Raw genomic sequence first — 10,406 nt, forward strand, 5'->3', positions numbered from 1 at the left:
TAGCAATGACTTCTAGCTTTAAGCCATTCTGGATAAACAGTAAGAATTGATAATGTGATTGAAACTGGCTTCTAATGCCAGAATCCAATTATAACTGAAGATCCAGAGAGATCTGAACAGTCTACAAAGAGTATCACTGCAAACTATCAGCTGCAGACCATTGCAATGACATTAAAACCTTTTTCTTTTAAACTTGGCAGCTACTGTATCTTGATAAGACCCCCAGTCCAAGTCCATCTGTGAAGAAAATTGATCTCTGAGTATAAATGCCACACTTGCTTATATTTGTGACTAGCTGAACATTAATCTCTCCAGGGGAATCTGGCAAAAATTCTGATATCTGACTCCAGCTTTTGGAACCAATCTGAACTGCAATTCTGAGTGGAAAATATTCCTTAATTGGGTCCAGAACAATGGCAAATCCAAGGCTACTTCAAATATGCGAACTACAAACTATTCTTTTGGTTTACAAGTTCTAAAAGCACATTAATCCTCCGTAACTGTGTTTCTTCCTGAACAGGCACATTAAGTCATTTTTAAAAAATTCATTCATGGCATTTGGGCGTCACTGGTTTGGCCAACATTTGTTGCCCATCCAGAATTGTTAAGAGTCGACCACATTGCTGTGGAGTCACATGTAAGTCAGACCAGATAAGAATGATAAATTAGCTTCCTTAGAGGACATTCGGAAACAGATGTTTTCTTTTTTCTGACAATTGACACATTTTCTTTCCTAAGACTGTACTGATTACAGTCAGTAAAGGAAAGGATACAAGGACTTTTGAAAAGGAACAGATTTGGAGTCCTTTTGAGGTTGCTGTCTGGAGGTCTGAAGGTATGGACAGTCTTGTCTATTTCGCAGCAGCTGCTTTTGTGTTTTTCTGCAGAAAGCATTTAAAGATTAAAAGGAAGGCCAACATGACGGCCTTACCATGTGAGTTCTCAAACTTCCCTTTTCAAATATGGAGTTGGGCGTACATTGATTAATGAAAGCCTCGATTATTATTTGCATACATTAAAATTGGGGGTTTGAGATTATCATTATTTTGGTTTCATAACTATGCATTCTAGTCAGAAAGTATCCTTTGGATCATTTCAGGAGGTGGAAATTGATGTCCCTAATCTGGATTGTGTCCTTTGTCTTTACGGGACAGATGCAGCAATTTCTGAATCCACAGATGAAAGTTTGGTGACCCTCTGGTCCTCTTGCATAACCCATCAGTGTCCAGTTTAAAAAGAGAGGTCAATTCCAGAAGGTTCCTTAATGAGTACAGTTTATGTTATAAAAGTTATGGATTATGACCCTGTTTGACCTGGCAGCCATCTAATTAAGAAGTTTGGTTCTATCTTGGTTGGATAGCTAGATTCCGCAGATTAACTTCTTTCCGTGCAAGTAATTTGTTTTGTTTCTTCTAGATGATCGAGAATGGAGTAAATCAAGTTCTTCCAGGAGTAAGGACAGAGATAGATCAGAGCGAAGTGAAAGAGGATACAGAGACAATTGCTCAGATCGAGGTAGAAGCAACAGAAAAGATGAACCAAGCACACCCAAGCACAGATTGAAAGGTAAGTGCAAATTAGTTTTTCATTCTGAATAATTGAAACAAAAACAGAAATTGCTGGTAAAATTCAGCAGGTCTGGCAGCATCTGTGGTCAGAAGGCAGAGTTAACATTGCAAGTCCAGTGACACTTTGTAACATTAACTCTGCTTTATCTCTATAGGTGCTGCCAGACCTGCTGGGTTTCTCCAGTTTCTCTGGTTTCAGAATTCCAGCATCTGCAGTTCTTTTTGCTTCACTGAATGTTGATTATATCTGCTGGAGAAACGAGTACAGGTTTGATGTCACTGGATTTTTATTGATTAGCTAACCTAGTGTCTGTACTTGCTCATTCAGCGCAGCACACATGAAGGGATGGTTGGGAAATTAGCAGTGATTCATAGAATTGCGTAAAAAATGCATCACGGGAACAGGTTTTTCAGCTCAACCAATCTATGTAGATGTTTTTGTTTCACTTGATACCCACCCCCACTCCAAGCTTTCTTCATAGAGTTGTCAGTATCAGTCTTTATTTCTTTCTCCCTAAATGCTTTCTTTCCTGCTCTTAAATGCATCCGCACAATTTACTCCAATCACTTCCTGCCACACTGAATTTCACTTTCACACTACCTGAAAAAGGATGCTTTTTGATGTGGGGACCAATTATGATTTTACAAATTGGCTAGTGATACCAAACTGAGAGAGGGCATAAGTTGACGTAATGAAGAATGGATGCTCTTGAGGATAGGTTTAAGATGAGAAGGGAAAGATATAAAAGGAACCTAAGGGACAACTTTTTCATGGAGAGGGTGGTGCCTCTATGGAATGAGCTGACAGAGGAAGTGATCGAGGCTCTGGATGGGTTTATGAACATGAAGGGTTTAGAGGGATATGGGCCAAATGTTGGCAAATGGGGCTAGATTAATTTAAAATATCTGGTCGGCATGGACGAGTTGGATGGAAGGGTCTGTTTCCGTGCTGTCCATCTCTATGACTCTACGATTTGGGTAGGCTGATTGAATGGGCTAGAACATGGCAGCTGGAATATAATGTGAATCAGTGTGAAATTATTCACTTTGACAGAAAATTCAGAAAGGCAGAATATTTCTTGAATGGAGTAAGGTTGTGAAGCCTGTGTCCGAAGGCATCTGGGTGCCTTTGTCCATTAAAAGTGAGAATGCATGCACCTTTAGCAATTAGGTAGGCAAACAGCATGTTGGCATTCATTTCAAGGGGATTTAAGTTAGGAAATAAACATGTCGTATAGTAGTTGTGTAGAGTCTTGGTAATACCTCACTTGAAGTATTTGCACAGTTATTGCCTCCTTATCTAAGGGAGGATTTACTTGCGTTGAGAGAGTTCTGTTGAGGTTCAGAATGTTCATATTTGGGATGGCAGGATTTTCTTTGAGGAAACTAGGTGTGTATTCCCTAAAATTTAAAAGATTGAGAGTTAATCTCACTGAAACTTGTCAAATTCGTACAAGGTTTTACAGGTTGGATATAGTTAAGTTGTTCCCTCTGGTTTGGATGAGAGTTTCACCTCTATTGGCATTCTTTACTGAGCATTCACAGGATGGAGCAGTAGTGAATCATCAGGCAGGCCGAGCAGCCAATCATATTAAAATACTTTCAAAGAAACACAGAAAAAGAAACTAATAGCATTGAAACGCCACACCTTTTGAGAAAAATATGTTGTGAAAGCTTAAGGTTGCAGCATTGACATGGGGGATGAAGGTAGAAAATAAAATGTTCAAAATATATTTAATTATTGTTAAACAAAGAATCGTCTTAAAAAATCTACTTGATCATTTTACAGCATTACACAATTATAAAATTAGTTTCACAGGCCCAGTTCTGTTGTTAAAATTTATTAATTGCAGTTAAAAGCACAATTATATTTGATTGAACAAGGTGTAACTTTTTATGGGGTTTAACAATTTGAGCTACAAATCTTTGCTAAAATCTTAAATCATCTCTCAGCCTTAACTTTTCAGCAGATCTAGCCTTTCCACCTTCACCTTATTGATCCTATTTTTTGCATCCACTGTAGCATCTGAATATTCATTTGATAATGTGGTGACAGAATTACTCTACAAGTGTGTTGTAAACGATATTTGATATTATGTAACTTCTCAACTTTTCAGTTCTTTTCCTGTAGAAAATAACTCTAGTATCTGGTTTGCTTTCTTATTTTTTGTCCTCATTAACTACATTGCTGCTTTTACAAATTTGTGTATTTGTAATTACAGATTAGAATATTTGACCTTTCTAATTTTCTTACAAAATGCAATACTTTTTGACTTGGGTATTGAAATTCATCAGCCAATTATATTGCCTTTCTACAGATTTATGAATTTGTTGCAGTCCTCCTCAGTATCAACCATTCTGTCCATTCCTATAAATTTTCATATTATGTATAAATTTAGAAATTGTTTTTTCTTCAAAATTTAAATTAATAACAATTTATGAACAACTGATGCTCCCAAAGTTGATGCCTGTGAGATCCCAAAATCATCTTTTTGTCATGCTGAACACTATCTTTTATCCCAGCCAACTGTGTGTTCTGTTACTTATCACCTGATACTACATGCTCTGTACATTTACTGTTAGTCTCACCGAAAACCAAAGAACAAATTATTTGGACCGAACCATTTCATATAAAAAGATATATAGTATGAGTAAGTGTTTATTTCAGTGCAGGGCTATGAAAAGACTGGGGCCTTGTTTTAATTTTTTTTGTATCACATTGAAATCACCTTGTTTTATAGATGCTCTTACTCCTTCTCGATCTAGCTGGGATGATGATGACAGTGGAATTGCAAGTCAGTATACTCATCGATCTCAGTGGGAGTCTCCATCTCCTACTCCCTCACAAAGGGATTCAGATAAAAGTGAAAGAAGTTATCGCTGTTCAGGTCGTGACACTGAGAGGCGTGATAAAGAAAGGTAGGTGAAAAATAAACGTGAAACAGAAAATACAGGTACTGTTTAAAAATAGATACATAGAATAGTACAATTTTGCCACCTTTCCCAATTATCTTAGAGAGAAACTTTGCATTTAAAAATGCTATTGTTGAAGTTAGTATTGTTGACAAGAATTTGACTCATCCAGTAATCAATTATTATTAACTAAAACTCTTAGGCCAGAAGGTAATTTTTCAAGAGCCAGAAATTTAGACAGCTTGCTAGTTAAATGAATCAATTCAAAGCATGTTCTCATGGTGGCTGAATGTGTAACTGAGGCATGTAAACCAGATAGGTCCCGAGTCTGTACTCCTTGCTGTCTTTAATCAGTTGATTTTAAGTAGACTATAGGCAACTGCTTTCAGTGTCTTTGAAAAGGATGTTCCTGATTTGCTAAAGATCATATTAGGCAGACTCATGAATACTGTGCCAAGTGAATGTGGAATTGCAGTGGAATCTTAAAGGAGGATTGGGAGAACATTGGTTAAAAAATAAGGAAATATAAAGCAGAACACGTTGCTCTTTGTTCTAAGCAGTTCATTGTTAGTTGATTGTCATAGAGTCCCACAGCAAATAGACAGGCTCTTCGCCCAAACTGGTCCATGCCAACCAAAATATCATCCATATTAACCTCATTTCCTTGCACTTGGTCCATATCCATCTAAACCTTTTCTATCCATGTATTTGTATAAATGTTGTTAACGTACCCATCTCAACCACTTCTGCTGGCAGTCCATTCTATATGCATACCACCCTCAGGTTCCCATGTATTCTTTCCCTTCTTACCTCAAACTGATGCCCTGTAGACCTTGATTCCCCAACCCTGGGAAAAAGACTGAGTGCATTCACCCTATCCATGCCTCTCATGCTCTTATACACTTCTATAAGATCCCTTCTCAGTGTCCTACGCTCTAAAGAAAAGAGTCCTAGCTTGTCCAACCTCTTTGAGCGTTGCTGCAGCACTTTATTCTCGATGTATTTCCATACAATTTTTATTCTATTTAATTCAGGTTCAAGTATTTAGCAAGAATGTTTTTCCATTTAGTAAAACTACGCAATAAGTAATGCCATCTAAGGAACACTCTCATCCAGTATGGAAATGTAGGAAGAATCATGAGAAACCATTTAGTTGTTAATGTAGTTATTGTCCTAGACAGAGTAGTGACAGAGTTGTAAATTTGCATATGGGGAGTTTCTCAATGAAAATTTGGCAATGTATTGTAGCCTGTTTGATCTTGAGACATGGAAACTGACATAGATCTTGTTTCTCTGTGACAGTTAAGGTTTAGGACCAAACAAAAAAGTTTTGTTACTTGTTCTGGGAATTAAGTCAACATCATGCCTTATATTTTAAGTTGAAATTTACTTTGTTCAGATCTAGAAGGAATCATTATGAAGAGGATACACCCCTGCCAACACCGTCGTACAAATACAATGAGTGGGCTGATGACAGAAGGCATTTGGGGGCGACACCGCGTCTTTCAAAAGGCAAAGGTACATGATTTTTCCTGAATTTTTTCTTACTACTGAATTTTTTTTTAAATACCAACATTATACTCAAAAATCCAAATTGGTTGTAGCTCTGTCCCCATTGATCAGTGACTTTACAACACAGAAACTTAGAACTACACAGTCATTCTGGAGGTTGCATTTCCATCTTTCATGGGAGATAGATGGAAAATTCAGCGCAGTAAACTGTTAATTTAGAAACGTAACAGATTTAGTAACCTGAAGCACTAAGGGTATCAAATGGCATAAAAGAAATCCAACGCATGGTATTTTGCTTTCAAAATTATGTAAACTTGGTGGAAAGAATAAACAAACAATACTTTGGTATTTTTAATGCAAGATTAAAACTTGTGATAAGCTTCTTTAATGCTGAAAAAATGGACCACTGTATACCTCTAATACAATCTTGTTGTGTTAGATTAAAATGTAACCATTTCCAACCTATTCAGGTAAGAGGGAGGAAGGTAAAGATGGCATTTATTTTGAGAATGAAGAGGAACAACGGCAATGGGAGGAAGATCAAAGGGTGAGTCATTATCTTTAATTTTAAATCATTGTTGGAGAAATAATTTAACAAATCTGTTTATCAGTTGAAAAATATTATCTATTATGCATCATCCTTTTTTGAAAAAAAAATTGTCAGCATTTAAATTTCCACTCTTTTCTGATGTAGAGTAATAACAGAAGAAATAGGAGCAGCAATAGGCCATTGAGCCCCTCAAGCCTGCCCTACCGTTCAACAAGATCGTGACTGATCTGCCTCAGTTCTCAAGTTCTGTTTTGTGCCAGCTCTTCACTGTCGTCAACTTGATACTTCAAAAATCCACCTACCTCCTTTTTAAATACTCTGAGCAATCTAATGATTCACAACTCTGTGGTAGAAATTCTAGACAATTCAATACCGTCTAACAGAACAAATTCCTTATTATCTCAGTTTTAAATGAATATCCCCCTACTTTGTAGCTATGGGCCCTAGTTCAAGTTTCGCTCACTAAGGGAAACATCTTATCAATGGTCAAGACACCTCAGAATCTTGCATGTTTCAATATGATCACCTCTTATTCTTTTGAATGATAAGGGCCTAACCTATTTAGCTTTCTTGGTAAATCAACTCAGGAATCAGTCTGGTGAATTTCTTTTGAAATGCCTCTGGTGCCACAACATCCTTTCTTAAATATGGGGATAGAATCTGTACACAGTACTCCATACAGTTTTAACAAGACTTCCCTATTTTTAATCTCCAGCCCCCCAGGGGATAAAGGCCAAAATTCCATTTGTGTTAATTACTCGCTGCACCTGCATGTAAACATTTTGAGTTTCGGGCACAAGAATGCCCAGATCCCTTTGTGCTGCATTTTTGGAGTCTCTCTCCATTTAAATAGTAGTATGCCTTTTGATTCTTCCTACCAAAGTGTATGAACCTACGCTTTGCTACGTTAAACTCTGTCATGTTTTTGTCCACTCACTTAATGTATCTCTGTCCTCTTTGCAGATTTCTCATGTCCTTAACACATCATGTGCTCCCAGCTATTTTTGTATCGTCAACAAATTTGGATACTCTACACTCTATCCCCTTCTCAAATTTATTAATATAGATAGTAATTGAGACCTGAGGACTGATCCTTATGGTATTGCACTAGTTGCGTCTTTCCAACTGAAAAAGACACAATAATGCGGACTGTCTTGTCTTCCGAATGTCAACCAATCTCTGCAGCCACTTCCTTTAAAAACATTGGATACAGGCCATCAGGTCTTGGCAATTTGTCTAGTTTCAGATCTATTAGTTTGTAAAATTCCCAAATGTGAAGGATTAGTAATTGAATCTGAACAGGCCTATTTGGCAAACCATTCAGTTTAAGGGCAATTAAGGATAGGCAATAAGTGATGCCATGTTCTAAGAAATAAATGACTCTATCACTATTACATGATCTTTCCTTTCATTATCACCTTGCTTATCTGTTATCTTTGGAATATTTATAGTATCCTCCTGCATGAAGATTGTTGCAAAATATTGGTTTCAAGTATCTACCATTTCCTGTTCCTATTATCAATTAATCAGTTGCATCCTCCAAGGGTCCTGCACTCATTTTAGTTACTCTGTCTTTTATATACCTGGAAATGTATTTGCTGTTTGATTTTATATTTCTGGCCAATTTACTTTTGTAACCGATTTTCCAGCTTTTTATTAGCTTTTTAGTAATCCGCTGCTAGTTGAAAAGCATTTTGTTTTTTGGGTTTTCTATGCTTTAATTTTTGATTGGATACTGTCCATGACCACTTTTATTAACCACAAAATTCATTGTTCATCACGTTCTTCTGAATGATGGGAAAGATGCATACATATGCATACATATTTTCTGAAGAAGGGTCCAGACCCGAAACGGCAGCTTTCCTGCTGCTCTGATGCTGCTTGGCCTGCTGTGTTCATCCAGCTCTACACCTTGTTATCTCAGATTCTCCAGCATCGGCAGTTGCTACTATCTCCTACATATGCCATAAATTTCTTCTCAACAGGAAGAAAACATATATGAAAGATTTTTGCAACTGTGTGAAATGTTGCTAAGCATTCATACATTTCATTTAATTCATAAAATTATTCTGCATTGCAGAAATAATGTTGACTAGGGTGCCAAGGCATCATAACATGTTGGAATCTTTTATAACTGTTCTGAAGAAGTGTCACTAGACCAAAACCTCATCTCTGCTTTTTTTTTCTCAGATGCTGCCAGACCTGAGTTTTCTCAGCAATTTCTGGTTTTGTTTCTGATTTCCAGCGTCCACAATTCTTTAGAACCTTATTTATCCACTTGAGCAGATATTGAGGCCTAAGTTTAAAGTCTTAGCTAACAGACAACATGGCACTCCATCAGTACTGTGCTGAACTGCTGGTTTAAATCATCTGCTTAAGCCATTGAAACCAACTAGACCAAGATGGTTTTCATTGAGTGTAAGACCAGGTGAATTGATGAGTTGGCAAATTTTACTCTTTCCATTTGTTGATCTGAATTAACACTAGTTTACTTGCCAAGCCTAAAATATTAATCAATAAATCATTTTTAAATGAGCTGTGTACATGTTTGTAGATGAATAAAGGCTTTCTGGGTGTGCTTTGTCCATGTTCTGTTATGCTTCTTTCTTTTGAAAGTTTCTTGTCCAGATTTTAAAGAAACTCTGTAACATTCATCTGTGAAAGGTGGTAGGGTGCAAGTTTGTCTCAGTTTTATCCAATTGAGTTAAGTTATATTATTTATCATATCACTAGGCAATGTCTCATTACAACTGACATCCATTCTCTGGGGACATGTGCTTTAGATTGCTCAAGTGCATTTTTTGCAACTAGAAGGATATTGTCTGAACAGAGGTTAACAGTGTTGTGATGAAAGCAAATTGAAGGTCATTTTATGTACCAAATACAAATATTTTACTTATTTCATGCCCCAGTGGTTTGTGAACTAGACTGTGAGCGTACATTGAAATTAATCATAGCTCAGCAAGTATACATGAGTGACAATTAATTATTAAGGTTAATAATATTAAGCTGCTCCATTCTACCTGTCAACCTCACATTTTCCCACTTTATGTTCCACCTGCCAAGTTTTTGCTCCCTCACTTAACTAGTCTACATCCCTCTCCAGACCCTTTGACTCATCCTCACCGTTTGCCATCCCATCTGTTTTTGTGGCATCCATAAACTTGATTATAGTACATTCACTTTCCTCATCCAATCATTAATATATATAGGAAATAAATTTGGTTCCAGTACTGATCCCTGTGGCACTCCACTAGCTACAGGTTGCTATCCTGAAAATGTCCCACTTATCCCAATTCTTTGTCATCTATTAGCTCACCAACCTCTAATCATGCTAATATACTGCCTGCAGCACCAAAGGCTCTTGTTCAGTAGCCTAATGTTTGGTTTCTTGTCAAATACTTTCTGAAAATCCAAATATATTACGTCCTCAGTTTCCCCTTTATCTATAATGCCTGTTACCTTCTCAAAAGTTATAATACATTTGTCAGGCATGATTCCCTTTTCATGAAGCCATGTTGACTCTACTTGACCATATTATGTTTTTCTCAATGCTCTGCTATTACATCTTTTATAGTAGGCTCTAACAATTTTTTCCCATAAAAGACATTGTTAACTGGATAAAAACTGAAAGAACAGAACTGTTCTGAGGAAGGGTCACCAGACTTGAAATGTTAACTCTGATTTTTTTCCTTACAGATGCTGCCAGACCAGCTGAGCTTTTTGAGCAACTTCTGTTTTTGTCCATGTATTAAGCTAACTGGTCTGTAGCTACCCGTTTTTGTTTTTATCTCCATCCTTTTTTAAATAAAGAGATTACGTTGGCAGTTTCCAATCCTCTGGGACTTTTCCAGACTCTAACA

The 10,406-nt window shown here is 36.9% G+C and overlaps 1 protein-coding gene across 1 annotated transcript in view; it reads left to right on the top strand.

Annotated features, from left to right (window-relative positions):
* Positions 1-10,406, top strand: part of dhx38 (DEAH (Asp-Glu-Ala-His) box polypeptide 38) — a 210,461-nt gene that overhangs the window by 10,590 nt on the left and 189,465 nt on the right. Inside the window, exons 4-7 of the mRNA XM_048605967.1 lie at positions 1,417-1,566; positions 4,310-4,487; positions 5,881-5,999; positions 6,464-6,540. Of these exons, the coding sequence (XP_048461924.1) occupies positions 1,417-1,566; positions 4,310-4,487; positions 5,881-5,999; positions 6,464-6,540 (524 nt within the window). The remainder of the gene's footprint in view (positions 1-1,416; positions 1,567-4,309; positions 4,488-5,880; positions 6,000-6,463; positions 6,541-10,406) is intronic.

Source organism: Rhincodon typus, chromosome 15, assembly GCF_021869965.1.
Source record: "Rhincodon typus isolate 14 chromosome 15, sRhiTyp1.1, whole genome shotgun sequence".
Lineage (NCBI taxonomy): Eukaryota > Metazoa > Chordata > Chondrichthyes > Orectolobiformes > Rhincodontidae > Rhincodon > Rhincodon typus.